The 19,895-nt window shown below is 49.3% G+C and overlaps 1 protein-coding gene across 4 annotated transcripts in view; it reads right to left on the bottom strand.

Moving 5' to 3' along the window:
• Positions 1-109: 109 nt before the first annotated feature.
• Positions 110-19,895, bottom strand: part of AHCY (adenosylhomocysteinase) — a 34,747-nt gene continuing 14,961 nt past the window's right edge. For 2 of the 4 annotated variants that reach the window (XM_032143339.2, XM_058433018.1), the window contains exons 9-10: positions 17,616-17,810; positions 12,068-13,046 (exon numbers count right to left, since the gene is read on the bottom strand). In XM_032143339.2, coding sequence (XP_031999230.1) covers positions 12,915-13,046; positions 17,616-17,810 — 327 coding nt within the window. In that variant the 3' untranslated portion in view covers positions 12,068-12,914. Of the gene's footprint in view, positions 937-12,067; positions 13,047-17,615; positions 17,811-19,895 lie in introns of those variants that run through there. The other 2 variants (XM_032143341.2, XM_032143340.2) reach the window with 2 other exon arrangements.

Raw genomic sequence — 19,895 nt, 5'->3', positions numbered from 1 at the left:
GTGAGGAGCGCCTCTGCCCGGCCACCCATCGTCTGGGATGTGAGGAGCGCCTCTGCCCGGCCGCCACCCCATCTAGGAAGTGAGGAGCGTCTCTGCCCGGCCACCCTGTCTGGGAAGTGAGGAGCGCCTCTGCACAGCCGCCCCTTCTGGGAAGTGAGGAGCGCCTCTGCCCGGCCGCCACCCCATCTGGGAAGTGAGGAGCGCCTCTGCCCGGCTGCCCTGTCTGGGAAGTGAGGAGCGCCTCTGCCCGGCCACCCATCGTCTGGGATGTGAGGAGCGCCTCTGCCCGGCCGCCACCCCATCTAGGAAGTGAGGAGCGTCTCTGCCCGGCCACCCTGTCTGGGAAGTGAAGAGCACCTCTGCCTGGCCGCCCCGTCTGGGATGTGGGGAGCGCCTCTGCCCAGCCGCCCTGTCTGGGAGGTCTACCACAGAGGCCAGAAGCAATGTGGGGGCTGGACGTGGTGGCTCACGCCTGTAGTCCCAGTACTCTGGGAGGCCGAGGCGGGTTGATCACTTGAGGCTAGGAGTTCGAGACCAGCCTGGCCAACATGGCGAAACATATGAAAAATACAACAAACAACCAACCAACCAAGCGACAACAAAACAGGTCTACCCTGGAGTCGTACTCTAATTTTTTCTATTTTCCTCCCTTTCTGATCCTTTATCCCACTTGCTTTTTCTTCCTCTTCCTTCTCCTTCTTCTTTGTTAAATAGAGGATTGAGTTATTATCATTGATCCATACAAAGTCCCTCTCTCATTTATTTTCTTTAATTCCCACCCACCATTTCTATTCCCCGTCTTCCCATGTGCAACCTTCCTAATATGTTTGATATGCAAAATAAATAAATAAATAAATAAATAAATAAATAAATTCCATACCTCACTCAAATCCTTCAGATGTGGGATTGCTGAGGAAATGACTTTGACGCTGAAACCTGAAGGATAAGTAAGATTTAGTTCTGAGAAGAATGGGGGAAGAATAGTCCAGGCAGAGGAAATGACATGTTTATAGCCCTGAGACAGGAAACAGTTCATCGTGGAGTTCATCAAAGCAGGCTCATGTGGCAGATCTTGGGAGTCTATGCAGGCAAAATTTGGTAAAAAAAAAAAAAAAAAAAAAAAAAAAAAAAAGATTCTTCTTTTGTGTCTCATGTGCTTAGAGTTGACACTAATTGTTAAGTGTCTTGGGTGTCAAGGCTCAAACAACTCTTAACAGTTGAAACAGCTACCCATGAGGCCAGGCCTAGTTCTGCCTCAGTGAGGACAGAGATTTGAGGAGAGGAGAAAAATCAAACTTAAGCATCCAGCATATTTATTCAGTATGTCCTCATTCATAGTTCTCCCTTTTTTTTTTTTTTTTTTCTGAGACAGAGTCTTGCTCTGTTGCCCAGGCTGGAGTGCAGTGGCACAGCCATGGATCACTGCAGCCTTGACCTCCCAGGCTCAAGCGATCCTCCCGCCTCAGCCTCCCCAGTATTTGAGACTACAAGGGTGTGCCACCCTGCCCAGCTAATTTTTTTTTATAGAGACAGGGTCTCACTATGTTGCCCAGGCTGGTCTCAAACTCCTGGGCTCAAGGGATCCTCTCACTTCAGCTTCCCAAAGTTCTGGGATTACAGGCTTGAGCCACCACACCCAGCTAGTATGCCCTCATAGGTAGAGTGTTTAAAGTTTAATTGTTTTTATTTTCTTAACAATCTACTATAGTTTTTCATGGTGTTAATTTTTCTGGTGATTTGGTGACCGGTCTAGTTCCAGCATCCCCTGTTTCTGTGATTGCCACTCCTGCTGCCATCATCACCTCTGTGGCTGTTTACTAGGCCAAGCACTTTATTTCTTATTTTTTTTCCGAGACGGAGTCTTGCTGTGTCGCCCAGGCTGGAGTGCAGTGGTGTGATCTTGGCTCACTGCAACCTCCACCTCTCAGGTTCAAGCAATTCCCCTGCCTCAGCCTCCCGGGTAGCTGGGATTACAGGCAAGCGCTACCACGCCTGGCTAATTTTTGTATTTTTAGTAGAGACAGGGTTTCACCATGTTGGCCAGGCTGGTCTCGAACCCCAGACCTCGTGATCCACCTGCCTCAGCCTCCCAAAGTGCTGGGATTACAGGCGTGAGCCACCGCACTTGGCCAGCCAGGCACTTTAAAGCCACCTTTGACTCTTTTGTCCTTTATAAGAACAATAGATTTCATCTCTGCGTTTCTCTGATGAGTTGCCTCTGGTCCATTCTTACAGCCACGGATTGTGTTAGGTTCTTTACTTAGTTTCCTCACTCCAGCCTCATCCAGCTTAATCTGTCCTTCGGATTCCTGCCATTATTTGTCCTCTTTGAATACTATTCTAATTCTGCCCCTTTCTTAGCTCTGACCATTTTCTCTGTACACAAATTCCCACAAAGCTGTCTCACCCGTAGGCCTCAAAATGCATCATCCTTGGGCCAGGCGTGGTGGCTTACTCCTCTAATCCCAGCACTTTGAGAGGCCAACGCAGGAGGATCCCTCCAGGCCAGGATTTCAAAGCTGCCTTGAGCCATGATCATGCCATTGCACTCCAGCCTGGGCAACAGAGCAAGACCCTGTCTCTAAAAACAATACAAATAAAACAGAATGTATCATTCTTCATTCTTTTTGTTTTGTTTTGTTTGAGATGGGTCTTGCCCTGTTGCCCAGGCTGGAGTGTAGTGGTGCAATCTCAGCTCACTGCAACCTCCACCTCCCGGGTTCAAGTGATTCTCCTACCTCAGCCTCCCAAGATTACAGGCACCATGTCTGGCTAATTTTTTTGTATTTTTAGTGGAGACAGGGGTTTCGCCATATTGGCTAGGCTGGTCTCGAACTCCTGGCTTCAAGTGAACCACCCACCTCAGCCTCCCAAAGTGCTGGGATTACAGGTATGAGCTACCACGCCCCACCTCCTTCTCCTTTTCAGAATTCCTCCTCAGGCCTAAAGTGCTAAGAGCATGGTCCTGGGCCTCTCAAAACTCTGCTGGTCTAATGACCAGAATTGAAACTCATATTTGTGACTCAGAGTTACGGATTGATTGTTATGAGAATCTGGGACCGCCGTCTCCAACATCATTATTCATTCTATTTCTGTCTCACACACACAGGGTGAACTTGACCTAGGAAGATTTGCCCTACCTTTGTGGCCACTGATTGATTCAGGATCATTTCTTCCTGAAGGGCATAGCCTTAAATTTGTGCCCAAAGTTCTCATAGTTTGGCCTTGAACAAGCCTTTTTTTTTTTTTGAGACGGAGTCTTGCTCTGTCACCCAGGCTGTAGTGTAGTGGCGCAATATGGGTTCACCACAGCCTCTGCCTCCCAGGTTCAAGTGATTCTCCTGCCTCAGCCTCCCGAGTAGCTGGGATCACAGGCATGCACCACCACACCGGCTAATTTTTGTATTTTTAGTAGAGACAGGGTTTCACCATGTTGGCCAGGCTGGTCTCAAAATCCTGACCTCAAACTATCTGCCCACCCACCTCAGCCACCCAAAGTTCTGGGATTACAGGCTATGAGCCACCACATCCAGCCTGAACAAGTCACTTTTGATGCTACCATTTCCACATTTACAAAGTGAGAAGTAAATCAGTCAGAGTATTTTAGGTGCAAACAACAGAAAGAACTCTAGCTAGCCTGAGAGAAAAAAAAGGTAGAGTTAGTCTCCTGGAGAGATTTGGGGACCTCAAAGGAAAGATTACACAATGTGCCTCCAAAAAAAAAAAAAGCCCCTGAGGGGTGCTAGAGAAGCCAAGTGGACAATGTCTTCCAAGCAAAGCCACAGCGATGTCAGCTCCAACCTCTTCAGTCCTTGCATTGGACCATTCAAAGTAATTCCCAGGAGAGGCTGATTCACCTGATGTGGGGCCAAGAAAGGGTGGTCCACCTTGACTGACAGTCCCATTGTTCAGGAAAAAATTCTCAAACTATGTTTCCCTCTGCTTTCACACCACCACAACAGTCATCAACACACAACAGACTTGTGTGACCCCAAAATGAGGGGATTTCCCCCCACCAGCCGGCAAACAATCAGTTCTGCAGTGGACACCAGCTAGGTGTCCTCCAATTCAATTCTAACACTATCTACTTGGAGATGGCATCAGATCCCACAGTCTGAGGGCTCAGTCCCCAAGACTGCCCTCACTTCAGACACCAGTCAAAAGTGGAGCCTCTAAAACTTTTGACAACTGGCTTTAAGTTGGGGTTTCCACAACCCTCTTTGGGCTTAATTAATTTGCTGGAGGGGCTCACAGAACGCAGGGAAGCAAGGCCAGGTGCAGTAGCTCACACCTGTAATCCCAGCACTTTGGGAAGCCAAGGTGGGAGGATCGCTTAAGCCCAGGAGTTCAAGACCAGCTTGGTCAACAGAGTGAGACCCCGTCTCTATAAAAAATAAAATTAGCCAGGCATGGTGGCACAAGCCTCTAGTCCCAGCTACTCAAGAGGCTGAGGCAGGAGGATCGCTTGAGCCCGGGAGGTCGAGGCTGCAGTGATTCATGATCATACCACTGCATTCCAGGCTGTGTCTCAAAAATTAAAAAACCAAAAAGAATTCAGGGAAACACACTGGTTTATTATAAAGGCTATTACAAAGGCTGCAGATGAAGAGATGCATAGGGTGAGGTATGGGAAGGGGTGCAGGGCTTCGGCGTCCTCCCTGGGCCTGCCACCTTCTAGGAACCCCAGCATGTCTGGCTATCAGGAAGCTCTCTGAAGCCTGTCCTCTTGGGTTTTTATGGAGACTTCATTACGTAGGCATGATTGATTAAACCATTGGCCATTGGTGATCAGCTTGACCTTCAGTCCCTCTCTCCTCCCCAGAGGTTGGGGGGATGGGGCTGAAAGTCCTAACCCCATTAAATCATGCATTTGCCCTTGTGGTGACCCTTTTTTTTTTTGGAAGCACGTTGTATAATCTTTCCTTTGAGGTCCCCAAATCTCTCCAGGAGACTAACCCTCTACCTTTTTATTCTCTCAGGCTAGCTAGAGTTGTTTCTGTTGTTTGCAACCAATATACTCTGACTGATTTACTTCTCACTTTGTAAACGTGGAAATGGTAGCATCAAAAGTGACTTGTTCAGGCTGGATGTGGTGGCTCATAGCCTGTAATCCCAGAACGGTGATCAAATGATCCACCCACCTCGGCTTCCCAGAGTGCTGGGATAACAGGCGTGAGCCGCTGCAGCCAGCCCCTCCATCTTTTTGAGCAACCACAGATCTCACATCACCAGCCATTGTTGAGAAATTACCCCTAGTCATGCAATAGGAACTTTAGAAAGAAATTGAACTCCAAGGGCCAATTCCCATTTGTGAAGAGGACAGGATAGGCAAGAAAAGAATTTAATTGGAACTGAATTAGCCAAACTATCTGTAGTCAATTTGAGTCTAGAGTAGACGAGTTACTCTTTCTTCTTCCATGTACCAAGAGTAGAGGGTGTGTGTGTTGGGAGGGGGGATTGGGTTCAGAAAGGAGGAAAAGGAATGACTTTTGTTTAATTGGTAAAATCCTTTAAAACTGTCAAATGCTTTCATGTTCACTACAGAAAGGAGGTTTCTATTAATTGATTGCCTGCAGAGAAATAGTAGCTCTCCCAGCTGGATATACGAGTTGTAGAGTCTGGGAGGTGGCACCTTCTAATGGTGAGAATGATGATGCTGACAATTATTATGCCTTCTTGTTGCCTGGGAAGCCCAGCAAATAGCTTCATTGGAGTCCAGAGGCTTTCACACTTTCCAGAGCTCTTTAGAATTCGTGGACTCTATGGCTGTATAGGCTACCAGAGCAATAGTAAATATTGGGCTGCTGCTCACTGCTCGAGGCCTGTGTGGTCTGCAGTCATAATGCCATACTAACAGTGATTATTTATTGAGCAGCTACTTCATGCCAGGCATGACACCAAGACTATCAAATTAACATCTTGACCTAAGTATCACTGTAAATAAGAGAACTGGGGCTCAAAGAGGTTAAGCAATGTGTCTAGATAGACCTCACACCTCAGCATGGGGATTCAGATCCATCCCATGTCATTCCAGAGCCTAGGTCCTTAAGCACCAGGCCATTGAAATCCAGGCAGAGGGGACTGTGCCTGCGTAGAGCCAACACCTTGCATGAGACTCAGCCCAAGAGGTGTACCCAACAGACTCCCCCTGTGACTCCCCAGCTCTCTAATGAGACCTTGTCAACACCACCCCAGGGAGCAGTCTGACTAGTGGAGCTGCTGGAGAGAAGCAGCTGCATCTCCTTTTCTTGGGTCAGTACTTACTCAAGAGGCCATGAGAGGTCCAGGAGAGGGCATTGATAAAGAATCAAGAGGGGCTGGGGTATGGTGGCTCACTCCTGTAATTCCAGCACTTTGGGAGGCTGAGGCAGGAGGATTGCTTGAGCCCAGGAGTTTGAGACCAGCCTCGGCAACATGGCGAGCCCCCATCTCTACAAAAAAAAATTTAAATTAAATTAGCCAGGCATGGTGGCACACACCTGTAGTCTGAGCTATTTGGGAGACTGAGGCGGGAGGATCGCTTGAGCTTGGGAATTTGAGGCTGCAGTGAGCCATGAACGTGGCACTATACGCCAGCCTGGATGACAAAATGAGACTTTGTCTCTTTAAAAGAGTCAGGTGGTACAAATTCCTATTCCAGCACTGCCCCTCACTGCTGTATGACCTTAGGCAAAATTCCCTCCCAGCTGCACCATGAAGGGATTGGACAAGGCAGAGTCTTGGGGGCGAATCCAGTCCCTTCATGGTGTAGCTGGGAAGGGACTTGGCCCAAGTTCTCTATTTTCTTTTCTTTTTCTTTCTTTTTTTTGTTTTTTTGTTTTTGAGACAGAGTCTCGCTCTCTCACCCAGGCTGGAGTGCAGTGGCTTGATCTTGGCTCGCTGCAACCTCCGCCTCACGGGTTCAAGCAATTCGCCTACCTCAGCCTCCCAAGTAGCTGGGATTACAGGTGTGCTCCACCATGCCAGGCTAATTTTGTTATTTTTAGTAGAGACGGGGTTTCACCATGTTGGCCAGGCTGGTCTCGAACTCCTGACCTCAGGTGATCTGCCTGCCTCGGCCTCCCAAAGTGCTGGGATTACAGGCGTGAGCCACCACACCCGACCCTCTATTTTCTTTTCTCTGTTGTTTTTCTATAACCTGGTGTCTTCAATGTTTTCTCCACTACAGCGAGACTCAGAATTGTCAGACAGCAACCTATTGAGATGGGTTTAGGGAAAGAAGGTAACTTTCTGGGGGTTCATTTCACTAAAAAGGGGCTAGATCCAGTTAGTGTAAAACATGTCTAGATTCAGCTACTCAAATATTCTCTGGAATGTGTCACTCTCTCTCAATTATGTTGGCTTCATACTTTTTTTTTTTTTTTTTTTTGAGATGAGGCCTTGCTCTGTCCCCCAGACTGGAGTGCAGTGTGCAATCTCAGCTCACTCTAACTGCCACCTCCCAGTTCAAGTGATTTTCCTGTCTCAACCTCCTGAGTAGCTGGGATTACAGGAGTGCATCACCATGCCCGGCTAATTTTTTTTTTTTTTTTTTTTAGTAGAGCTAGGGTTTCATTATGTTGGCGAGACTGGTCTCAAACTCCTGACCTCAGGTGATCTGCCCGCCTTGGCCTCCCAAAGTGCTGGGATTACAGGTATGAGCTGCTGTACCCAGTCTGTGTTGGCTTCATCATAAGGCAAGCTGGCTTTCTTGGGGGCAAAGGAGCAGCTATAGGCTCACATTCCTTCCAATCCTAGCAGTCCCACTGAAGACAGTACCTTTTCTGTTTTTAGGATAGCTGGATCTCTTTTACAGTTGCCACCTCCACCTACTGTGCAACAGGCACAGAGGCAATTTCTACACTTGGTGTGCACCAGCAGCATTGGGCAACACTGGAGAAGTTGTTAAAATGCACATTATAAGGCCTCACCCCAGACCTACAGAATCAGGACTGGAGATAAGCCCTCCAGGTGTTTCTGAGGCTTGCTCAAGCCTAAGAACCACACTGGGTTACGGAACAGGCTTTAGGGGAATAAATACAAGCCAGCAGTTAGTAGGAAAAGCAGGTGCAGGTCCCCACAAGAGACAAGCTGAGGAGGGGCATTCAGGACACAGTGTGGGTGGATACTCTAGGGAGGCACCCACCTCTCTCTTTCTCTCGCTGGTAATAGGGCAAGTATGAGAACACTGAGCAGGGTTGATCAGACTGTTACAATGCTAGGCAGTGTGAATTTAGGTACCAATAACTTATGGAAGTTGTCAGGAAAAGCCCACCACCCAGCACCTGGGGGTCTTTAGAACCCTTGCAAGATTGTAACTCCTCCCACCAGGGAAAAGCAGCCTCTAGTCCTGGGGGAGTCTGAGTCCAAGCAGCCCACAGAGTGAATCCACTCTTACACCACACCAGATTTCTAGCAAAAGTCCTAAAGTCCCGGGATTGAGTCCAGACCAACTTGAGCCACATGCCTGTCTTGGAGCCAGTTTGGAGAAGCAATCAACCTGGAACTGATCGAAGCCCGCCTGGATCGCTGTGCACCCCTGGCTGCCTCTACCACTTCAAGCAGGTTTCCTAGCTCGGTCCCCTGAGCTAGTCCTGAGTAGGTCTCAGGGATGAGAATCTGGATTCCTGGGGTTTCCTGGAACCTCAGACTCCCAAAGCAGGGCTGTCCCGACAGCAGCTTCCTGGAGTCCTCACTGGCATCAACAGTCCCCGTGATCCTTCCTGGGTTTTAGTCCATGCTACTTCCAGGCCCTCTAAGCTCATTATTTCTGGACTGAAAAGGGATCCCAGCACCTCTAGCCCAGGAGGCCCCTCCCACCACAGCCAGTCACACAGAGGTGGGCATGGGGCTTGGTGTGCAGAAAGAGCCCTGACATGGACTCGGGTGGGACACCCAGAGCTGCAGAGTGACCCGGATAAGTCACAACTTCTCTGGGCCTCCGTTTCTCCACATACAAATGCTGGGTTCTGCTCTACAGGACTCTAAGGTTCTTCCTTAGTTCCAAGATCCTATGACTTCTCTAATTTTCTAATTTCCTAAGTATCCTAAATTCCCTGCTCTCAAAACAGCTCCCTCCCACCACCTGGTGTCTGACACAGCCCTTAAAACTCAGCATAAAGGCCGGGCACAGTGACTCATGCCTGTAATCCCAGCACTTTGGGAGGCCAACGCAGGCAGATCATGAGGTCAGGAGATCGAGACCACGGTGAAACCCTGTCTCTACTAAAAATATAAAAAATTAGCCAGGCACGGTGGCGGGCACCTGTAGTCCCAGCTACTTGGGGGGCTGAGGCAGGAGAATGACATGAACCTGGGAGGCGGAGCTTGCAGTGAGCCAAGATAGCGCCACTGCACTCCAGCCTGGGCGACAGAGCAAGACTCCGTCCCCCCCTAAAAAAAAAACTCAGCATAAAAACTCCTCACTAATGTTCTATCATTTGAGCCTCAAGACAGCCATCTGAAGTAGGTATTTCTGTCCCTGCAGGGAACACAGTGAGTCAGCAGCTGACCCAGGGCTCTTCTTTCCAAAGTTCAGTCCACTGCTCCATAAACAGCCACTTTCCATCCACCACAGGCCTCATCTTCCCATCTCTTTCCTGGAAAAAAATCCAGCCAGGGCTAGGCCTGGATACTGCAGGACCCTTGGCCAATTCCTTTTTCCTCCATGAAGCTTTATGGGGGCAGCCCAGATACCCGGAGTGGGGGTATTGGGGGTGGAGCAGGAGAGACACATCATCTTTCATTGTGGGTACCCGGTCAGTGTCACACATGTGACAGATTAGCAGACCTGAAATCAGAGGTAAGTCTGAGACCAGATGTGAAAAGAGGGGTTGTGTTTTCTGAAACAAAAGGTTCTGGGAACTGACAGGACACCTCCGAACAGGAAAGGAAGAGGCTGGGATAACAGAAACCAGAACTCCTGGAAGAAGGGAGGTGGGGGGCTACATGGGATCTGGCAGGAGGAAGCATTCTGACAGCATTTCCCACATCCGGGAGGAGACACGCTAGAGGGAAGGGAGCATGTGCACACACAGGCAGCGGCTGTGCAGCAGAAGGTGTTCAACCTCTCTGGCTCAGACGAACAGCAGCCTCTCCTTTTTTCTACTGTGGTCATCGTCCTAGCAGCCACCCCAGTAGAAGAACTGAGGCAGGGTTCTGGGTAGCCCTCTGGTTTACAGTTCCAGAGTTCCTGATCTAATGTTGGGAAATCTGAAACCAGGCTCCCTTCCTAAACCTGACCTTGCTGGTGTGGAAAGGGCTTGGATTTTGGTCTAAGTCCTACCACATACAAAAGTCAGCTCATGCTCATGGGTCCTCTCAGAGCCTCAGACATGGGAATTCAAGTCTCTATGAGGAATAAATAAGACCATACCTTTTTACATATGATGTAAAGATATATCATATCTTTAGAACTTAATGTGAGTCCCCACTTAGTGCACTAAGGCCGGGCATGGTGGCTCATGCCTGTAATCCCAGCACTTTGGGAGGCTGAGGTGGGCAGATCACCTGAGGTTAGGAGTTTGAGACCAGCCTGGCCAACATGGTGAAACCCTGTCTCTACTACAAATACAAAAATTAGCCAGGCGTGGTGATGAGCATCTGTAATCCCAGCTACTTGGGAGGCTGAGGCAGGAGAATTGCTTGAACTCAGGAGGCAGAGGTTGCAGTGAGCTGAGATTGTGCCACTGCACTCCAGCCTGGCGAGAAGAGTGAGACACCGTCGGCCGGGCGCGGTGGCTCAAGCTTGTAATCCCAGCACTTTGGGAGTCCGAGGCGGGCGGATCACGAGGTCAGGAGATCGAGACCACGGTGAAACCCCGTCTCTACTAAAAATACAAAAAAAAATTAGCCGGGCGTGGTGGCGGGCGCCTGTAGTCCCAGCTACTTGGAGAGGCTGAGGCAGGAGAATGGCGTGAACCCGGGAGGCGGAGCTTGCAGTGAGCCGAGATTGCGCCACTGCACTCCAGCCTGGGTGACAGAGCGAGACTCCGTCTCAAAAAAAAAAAAAAAAAAAAAAAAAAGAGTGAGACACCGTCTCAAAAAAAAAAAAAAAAAAGGCCAGGCACTTTGGGAGGCCGAGGCAGGTGGATCACAAGGTCAGGAGATTGAGACCATCCTGGTTAACATGGTGAAACCCCATCTCTACTAAAAAAAAATACAAAAAAAGTTTGCCGGGCGTGGTGACAGGCACCTGTAGTCCCAGCTACTCGGGAGGCTGAGGCAGAAGAATGGCGTGAACCTGGGAGGTGGAGTTTGCAGTGAGCCGAGATAGCACCACTGCACTCTGTTGCCTGGGCAACAGAGCGAGACTGTCTAGAAAAAAAAAAAAAAAAAAAAACTCTAAAAGATGCTTGCACAATGCCTGTCACCCAAGTGTGCAAGATCTCAGCCTGTTTTGACCACTCGTGTTGTAATCAGTTGGGAGTGGATGCCCTGTCATTTGGTACTAATAATAGTTGAAGTACCAAAGTCTGTACACTATTTACAGCAGAGTCACATCACATACACACGTAACTTATGCAACTTAAACTATGTACACTCAGGGAAAAAGAAAAGGTAAGAATTAATTGTCAGGCAGGACACATTGATAAGCATCTAAGCCACAGTAAGCAGTTTTTAGCCCCTCATGCCTCACTGATCACGGGCCATTGAGTGTGACTTAAGGGTTTTACTTGACATTGTATCTTTAGAACTTAATGTGAGAACCCACTTGGTGCACTTTTAAAAATAATGCAAACAGCTGGGCGCAGTGGCTCACGCCTATAATCCCAGGCAGATCACTTGATGTCAGGAGTTCAAGATCAGCCTGGCCAACATGGTAAAACCCCGTCTCTACTAAAAACACCAAAAAAAAATTAGCTGGGTGTGATCTCAGCTACTCAGGAGGCTGAGGCAGGAGGATCGCTTGAACCCAGGAGGCAAAGGTTGCATTGAGCCGAGATTACATCACTGCACTCCAGCCTGGGTAACAGAGTGAGACTCCATCTCAAAAAAAAAAACTGAAAGAGTTCCCTCTTCACTTTACCCATTCTTTCAAGCCTAAGGACCACAGGCAGCCGCTCCACTGCAGAGTACCCCGTGAATGCTTCATCAGCACGACTATAACCCCCTATTCATGGCATACATTGTTGGTGAAGATTATCTATAAAATAAAGGCTCAAAATTCTTTCAGGCACCAAGATTTTTATTTACCCACCTTCCTGCTTTCTTTTAACATTACAAGCCAAATTATTCTCTTTTTGACCCACGGTTGTGAAAGGAACCATCTGGTTATAAAGTGGTGGCAGATTTCACGAAATCTGCCTGCATTCATGTTTTTCTGGCCCCTCTCAACCCCTAGCTGTCACTTCTCTGTCCTTTCTCAGTTGCCCCTTAACAGTCTATTCTAACCCCTGTAAAACAGGGACTAAAAGTACTAACCTCATTGTGATGAGGTTTAAGAGAAGGCCCAGCACTAAGCCAGGCTCTCAGGAAAATTCAAACAATAGTTCCTCTTTGCCCTTCAGTATAGCCCCTTCTCATCTGTCGTGGGCTGAAGAACCACTGGACCTATAAACCAAGCACACAGGTATAAGTCCACAGACCAGGTGAAGGCCTAGATGGCAAAACACATGGGCTTTGTGACTCCACTACTGACTTCGAGGCTAAGGAAGGACTGACTTCGGGAGCTGTTCCAAGACCACTGAGCTCATGGTTCCCTGTGGCTGGGACCTCCATCATGACCGGGGCTTGAGGAGGGGCCTCTGTTCCCGCTGCCACATTTGGAACAGTATGACGGCTGCAGCAGAGGCCAAAAACTGAGTGATCGGCCCCAGAGAGTCGATGGGGGACACTGACAAACCAATGACAAAGTTGATACCGTTAGCTCTTAGGGAGGAGAGGCGGGGCCTGGGCAAGGACAGCAGCTGGAGGGTGAAGCGCAGACCTGGCTCTCAGTAGCGGTAGTGATCCGGCTTGAAGGGGCCATCACGGGACATGCCCAGGTACTGGGCTTGCTTCTCAGTTAGCTTGGTCAACTTCACATTCAGCTTGCCCAGGTGGGCTTCAGCCACTGCCTCATCCAGCTGGGGAGAAACAAAGGAAGACCGGGAATCAGTGCCATTCTCTGGGAACCCTACATGCGTCTGGCTGCCAATAGAGGCAGAAGTGTTCTGTTAGGGTATCTGCCATGTGTGGTACTCATGTTAACTCTATCCTCACACCCAGCCTCAGTTAATGTGTTGTTTTGGCTGCCCAGCCCCCCCTCAAAAGGGAACCATGCCACACCCTCCCCTCCATGTAGCCCTGACAGGACCATCAATCACATCTCCTTCCTCATTCTTCAACTCAAGCAGCTAACCAAAACGCTTCTCTGGAATTGATCTATGCACAGGACATATTTTCCATGATAGGCAGAGACAAGGTGCTCCAACCCCACTGGGATTCCTAAACAGGGAAGGGTATCTATCAGTCTCAGCTCACCAGTTGCAAGCCTATTTCACAAGTGAAATGAAAACAGATCCGAGAGACAGAAAGACAGAGCTATGATGACACTGAATCCTAGGTTTCCGGTGTTTGGATCTGAGAATAAAGTTCTTTTTTTTTGAGATAGAGTCTCTCAGGCCGGGCGCGGTGGCTCACGCTTGTAATCCCAGCACTTTGGGAGGCCGAGGCGGGCGGATCACGAGGTCAGGAGATCGAGACCACGGTGAAACCCCGTCTCTACTAAAAATACAAAAAATTAGCCAGGCGTGGTGGCAGGCGCCTGTAGTCCCAGCTACTCGGAGAGGCTGAGGCAGGAGAATGGCGTGAACCCGGGAGGCGGAGCTTGCAGCGAGCCAAGATCGCGCCACTGCACTCCAGCCTGGGTGAGAGAGCGAGACTCTGTCTCAAAAAAAAAAAAAAAAAAAAAAAGAGATAGAGTCTCATTCGGACACCCAGGCTGGAGTGCAGTGGCGCAATCTCGGCTCACTGCAACTTCTACATCCCAGGTTCAAGTGATTCTCCTGCCTCAGCCTCCCGAGGAGCTGGGATTACAGGCGTGCGCCACCACGCCCAGCTAACTTTCTGTTTTTAGTAGAGATGGGGTTTCACCATGTTGGTAAGGCTGTTCTCGAACTCCTGACCTCAGGTGATCTGCCTGCCTCAGCCTCCCAAAGTGCTGGGATTACAGGCGTGAGCCACTGCGCCCGGCAGATTCGAGAATAAAGTTCTTTTTTGGATTAAACTGGTTGCTTTTTTTGATTAAAATATATCTATAAATTCTTTGATACTCCTTTAAGAATTAGAGCCTAATCCCCACCACCTCCCCCCACCCCACCGAGTGATTCATTTCTAATGAATAGAAGAAAGCAGAAGTGATGGTGTGTGACTTTGGACACAAGTTCATAGAGACCCTGTGGCTTCCTCCTTGCTCTCCTCTGGATGACTTACTCTGGGGGAAGCCAGATGCCATCTCCTAAGGATGCATAAGCAGCCCTCTGGAGAGGCCCATGCATGAGGAATTGAGACCTCCTGTCAACAGCAATGTGAAGAGGATCTTCCAGACCCAGTCAAACCTTCAGATGATTGCAGCCCTGGCAGAAATCTTGACTGCAACCTCATGAAAGAGACTGAGTCAGAAGCAGCTAGCTAAGCTGATCTCAAATTCTTGACCCACAGAAACTGAAATAATAAATATTTATTATTTGAAGCCAGTAAGTCTGGGGGTTAGATTGTTATGGAGCAAGATAACTGATACACTGGTTTGAATAGTGTTTCTATCACTTGTGACCAAAAGGATTCTAATCCACTGCCATCCTCTTCTTATAGAATGAGGAAATCAAGGTTCAGAAATGTGAAATGATGTGTCAATGGTCACCAAGCTAGTGAATGACAGAGCTAGGATTTGAACCCAGGTCTATCTGGCTTCAAAGCCCCAAAATGTGTCTCAAGCATCCCAGCTTATGGCCTTTAGAGCAGCTTTGAAGAGATTATGCAGAAACCGAGGAGGACAGAGGCAAGAGCTAAATACAAGCAAAGCTCTAACTCTCTCATGAGGTAGGCCTCTCCCTACCCCTAAGGGACCCCATCCTGTCCCATGATGGCATGGTGGCCTTTGACCACAGCTCAGCCCACAGCTTTTACATTCCCAAGTGGTTTCACATCTGTTTCATTAGAGCCTCCCAAAAACCCTTAAGAAGTAGGATGGGTGCAGTTTATCCTTGTATCTTCAGATGAAGCAAAGAGCCTGCAGAAGGTGATATGCTCAGCCGAGAGGCAGGCAACAGTAGGACCAGGGCCCAGCCTAGAACTGAGTCCATGTCAGTTCCAGAGGTAGAACGATGGCCTCCAACCCCCACAGTACACATTGAAATCAACCTTCTGCTTGGCCGAGACTAGCCCAGAACTCTTCCTTCTCCCAGCACTCTGAACCAGAAGGTGTGTGTCACATCCTAAGGTCAACACCTTGGACAGACAGAGCTAGGTTCTATTCCTGGCCCAATACTTAACATCTGTGAGAGCAAGTCAGTCTCTACACCTGACTTTCCCCATTCGCAGGATGGATCACTCATCTCTCAAGGCTGTTACAAAGATCAGTGCTACTCAGAGTCATTCGTGCAGTAGGTGACTTAATAAATGTTGGCTGCCTTATCTGTCATTGTTGACCAAGGTACCTAGTCCCTTGCCTGCATACAGCATGCAAGGCATGATGCCAAGAGTGCTCTGTCCCCAAGCCACATGTTAGCAATGATGAAGAAAAGTGGTAAGGACAGGGTCAGGTGCTGAGGTGGGAGGTGAGAGCTTTGCCTCTTTCACTTCTAACCCTGACCTCATTTCAAAGGCCAGACCAATTTCTCACCAAACTCACGGCCATATTTCTCCCAACTGGGAATAGATAGGGATCAAGTGAGAATCTTTCAAACCCACACCAGCTGCACAGAACAAGGTATGCCTTGAGGTCCTTATGGGTAAAACGTTTGGTCCAGCAAGACATTACTCCAGGGAGATTAGTTGTTGGCTGGTCCTGGAGGCAGATGCCCCAGGCCTCCTCCTGCATCTTCCTTAGTTGGTAGAACCAGCCTTTCAAAGGATGAAGGGATGGTATGTAGACCCCATCACAGCTTCTCCAGCAGCCAAAGGCTGGAAGAGCAAGAGCTACTCTTATCATTTAGCTCATAGGGAGACTGAGGATTGGACAGGGTAAGGGACAAAGCAAAGTTCACCTGTAAAACTGCCAAGAGCCAGGACTAAAACATCTGTCCTGACCCCAGGGAAGGGTGGACTGCATGGGGTGTTAGGGTGAGCACTGGATTTCATGTCAGGACTTCATTCTCATGGTTACGCAGACCATACAACCACAGTGAGATGCCATGCTTAGGGATGTATCATTTTTTTTTTTGAGACAGGGTCTCACTCTGTCGCCAGGCTGGAGTGCAGTGGCACAATCTCGTCTCACTGCAACCTCCATCTCCTGGGTTCAAGCGATTCTCCTGCCTCAGCCTCCCGAGTACCTGGGACTACAGGCGTGCATCACCATGCCTGGCTCATTTTTTTGTATTTTTAGTAGAGACGGAGTTTCACCATGTTGGCCAGGCTGGTCTCAAACTCCTGACCTCAAATGATCTGCCCACCTCGGCATCCCAAAGTGCTGGGATTACAAGTGTGAGCCACTGTGCCTGGCCAGGGATGTATCATCTTATTTACAAGACCACAACGTGCGGCTTGCAGACTGCACTCAGCTTATACACGTCCAAGTTAACCCACCCAGTTATTTTTTAAATTATAATGAGGCCATGTGCAGTGGCCGAGGCGGGTAGATCACTTGGAATCAGGAGTTCGAGACCAGCCTGGCCAATATGGCAAAACCCCGTCTCTACTAAAAATACAAAAAAATTAGCCGAGTGTGGTGGCATCTGCCTGTAATCCTAGCTACTCAAGAGGCTGAGGTGGGAGGATTGCTTGAACCCGGCAGGTGAAGGCTGCAGTAAGCCAAGATCACGTCAGTGCACTCTAGCCTGGGCAACAAACAGAATGAGACTCTATCTCAAAAAAATAAAAATAAAAATAAAATTTTAATGAGTTGCCTGTATTTGAAAAAATCATTTCGTATAGAGATCATGGTATCTCTGGCTCTCCTGAAAGGTTAGAAGCCCTGGTCAGACGGACCTGGGTTCCTAGGTGGCAACCAGCCCTTTACGCCTTCAGCTCTTCCAGTCCTTGGTCAGCCGGTGTCACTCATTTACCTGCCCAGCCCCTGTGGGTGTGTGGGTTCATGACCCTGATCTCAGGAAATCCTCACAATCCTGAAGGGGGTGCTATTACCTTCATTTCACAGATAAGAAAATGAAGACACAGAGAAAGAATTTGCCTGGATTACACAGCCTCTAAGTGGTGAGGCTGAGATTCAAACTGGGGTGTGTCCTGCTCCAAGGCCCAGGCTCTCCTCACCACCTGATCCTGCCGCTCTGCTGTGCTCCAGGGAGCCACTCCCCACTGTGGGTCTCAGTTTCTTCTTCTGTCAATGGGGAGAATGACTTCTGCACTGTAGAGGACCCCATGAGGGCCTCTAAGAGGGCAGACAGGCAAGCACTTTATAAACTCTGGCAAGCCCTGTGTGGGGATGCCAGGATTAGACATGTGACCCTTGGCTTGAGGTAGAAGAATAAACCCACCTTCTTGGGCAGGAAGTGAACCCCAACGGGGTACTTGTCTGGATGGGTCCACAGCTCGATCTGTGCCATCACCTGGTTGGTGAAGGAGTTACTCATCACGAAGCTGGGGTGGCCCATGGCACAACCCAGGTTGACCAGCCGACCCTCAGCCAGCAGGATGATGCGGCGCCCATTCTTCAACCGATACCGGTCCACCTACATGCAGGGAGGGCAACAGTGAGGGCAGGCAGGGCCCCACTCCCACAGCCCACCCTCTGGTCTGGCAGGCCTCCCTGCCTCCAACAGTGCCCATGAGGCGTCCAGACTGCTCCAAAACAACCTCCAGCACATGGCCTGGCACAAAAATAATAGCCGGTATTTATTAAAAAATGCTGAGCTGGCCGGGCGCGGTGGCTCACGCCTGTAATCCCAGCACTTTGGAAGGCCGAGGCAGGCGGATCATGAGATCAGGAGATCGAGACCATCTTGGCCAACACAGTGAAAGCCCGTCTCTACTAAAAAAAAATACAAAAAATTAGCCAGGCGTGGTGGCAGGCACCTGTAGTCCCAGCCACTCGGGAGGCTGAGGCAGGAGAATGGCGTGAACCTGGGAGGTGGAGGTTGCAGTGAGCCGAGATCGCACCACTGCACTCTAGCCTGGGTGACAGAGCGAGACTCTGTCTTAAAAAAAAAAAAAAAAGAAAGAAATGCTGAGCTGCAGACCACACAGTTCTGCTGTGAGAACTTCACGTGCTCACACTTGCATGGGGCATACGAGGCACTCAGTAAGCAGCAGCTAATGTTATTGTTATGATCACTGTCGTGTGCCCTGTACTAAGTCCTTTACAGGTAACTACCACATTTCATCCCAGAAACAACCCTGCGATTTCAGTACTGCTGTCATCCCCATTTCAGATTCAGAAACTGAAGTTTACAAGGGTTAGGTCACTTGTCCAGAGCCACACACTAAGAGGAGGCTGCAATTTGAGTCTGGACGGTCTGAGGACAGATCCCATATTCTCAATAACCATGAAACAGTTTTGAATGCAGCTTAGTAAAAGCAGAATGCCGTGGCACTCACATTGGAATCACCTCAGAAGCTTTAAAAAATGAGGATACCCAGGCCAGGCGCGGTGGCCCATGCCTGTAATCCCAGCACTTTGGGAGGCCAAGGCAGGGGGAATCACCTGAGGTCGGGAGTTCGGGACCAGCCTGACCAACATGGAGAAACCCTGTCTCTACTAAAAACACAAAATTAGCCAGGCATGGTGGCGCATGCCTGTAATCCCAGCTACTCAGGAAGGCTGAGCCAGGCAAATCGCTTGAACCTGGGAAGCAGAGGTTGTGGTGAGCCAAGATCGCGCCATTGCACTCCAGCCTGGGCAACAAGAGCGAAACTCCGTCTCAAAAAAAAAAAAAAAAAAAGAGGATACCTTGGCCTCATTCCCAGAGACTCCTATTCGTGTGGCCCATAGTGTGGCTCCCAGGTGACTGCCAAGGTTGAGAACTCCTGGTTTAGTGAGTGAACGTCACGTGGAAATCCCCAGCCTCAGTGCCCCAGTCCTCCGTCTGTCCCAGCCATCTGAACATACAAACTTGCTTTCTCCCCACTCCCAGCTCTTCCCTTGCCATCCCTCCACCCTCAGGAGGCTTCCCAAACATTTCCCCAAAAGCCCAGGTTTCCAAGCTGCTCCGGAGGCCTAGTACCGATCCAAGGAAAGGTCTCTGATGCCCATCAAGCAATGATTGATGCTTCAATCAATAAGCACTCACAGATACCCATCTAAGCCCCTTGCAGGGACACATCAACCTGGACTCTACCCTCCTGGTACAACAGAGGGGTCAGAGACCAAAGCCAGTGATGGATGCTGCACTAGGGGTCTGTACTAAGAGTGTGGGCATTGCCTCTGCCAGAGGAGCTGGCCAGGAAGGGGGTCTCTTTTTTATTTTATTATTTTATTTATTTTTTTTTTTTCTGAGACGGAGTCTCACTCTGTCATCCAGGCTGGAGTACAGTGGCGTGATCTCAGCTCACTGCAACCTCCACCTCCTGGGTTCAAGCAGTTCTCCTGCCTCAGCCTCCAGAGTAGCTGGGACTACAGGCATGAGCCACCATGCCCAGCTAATTTTTTGTATTTTTAGTAGAGACAGGGTTTGACCATGTTGGCCAGGCTGGTCTCAAACTCCTGAACTCAAGTGATCCGCCTGCTTCGGCCTCCCAAAGTGCTGGAATTACAGGCGTGTGCCACCGCGCCTGGCCGGAAGGGGGTCTCTTGAGCTGGGCTGAGAAGATGAACAAGG

The sequence above is a fragment of the Hylobates moloch genome, unplaced genomic scaffold (assembly GCF_009828535.3).
Source record: "Hylobates moloch isolate HMO894 unplaced genomic scaffold, HMol_V3 SCAFFOLD_21, whole genome shotgun sequence".
Lineage (NCBI taxonomy): Eukaryota > Metazoa > Chordata > Mammalia > Primates > Hylobatidae > Hylobates > Hylobates moloch.
Note: the sequence above shows the minus strand (reverse complement) of the source record. Positions and strands in the feature narration are given on the sequence as shown.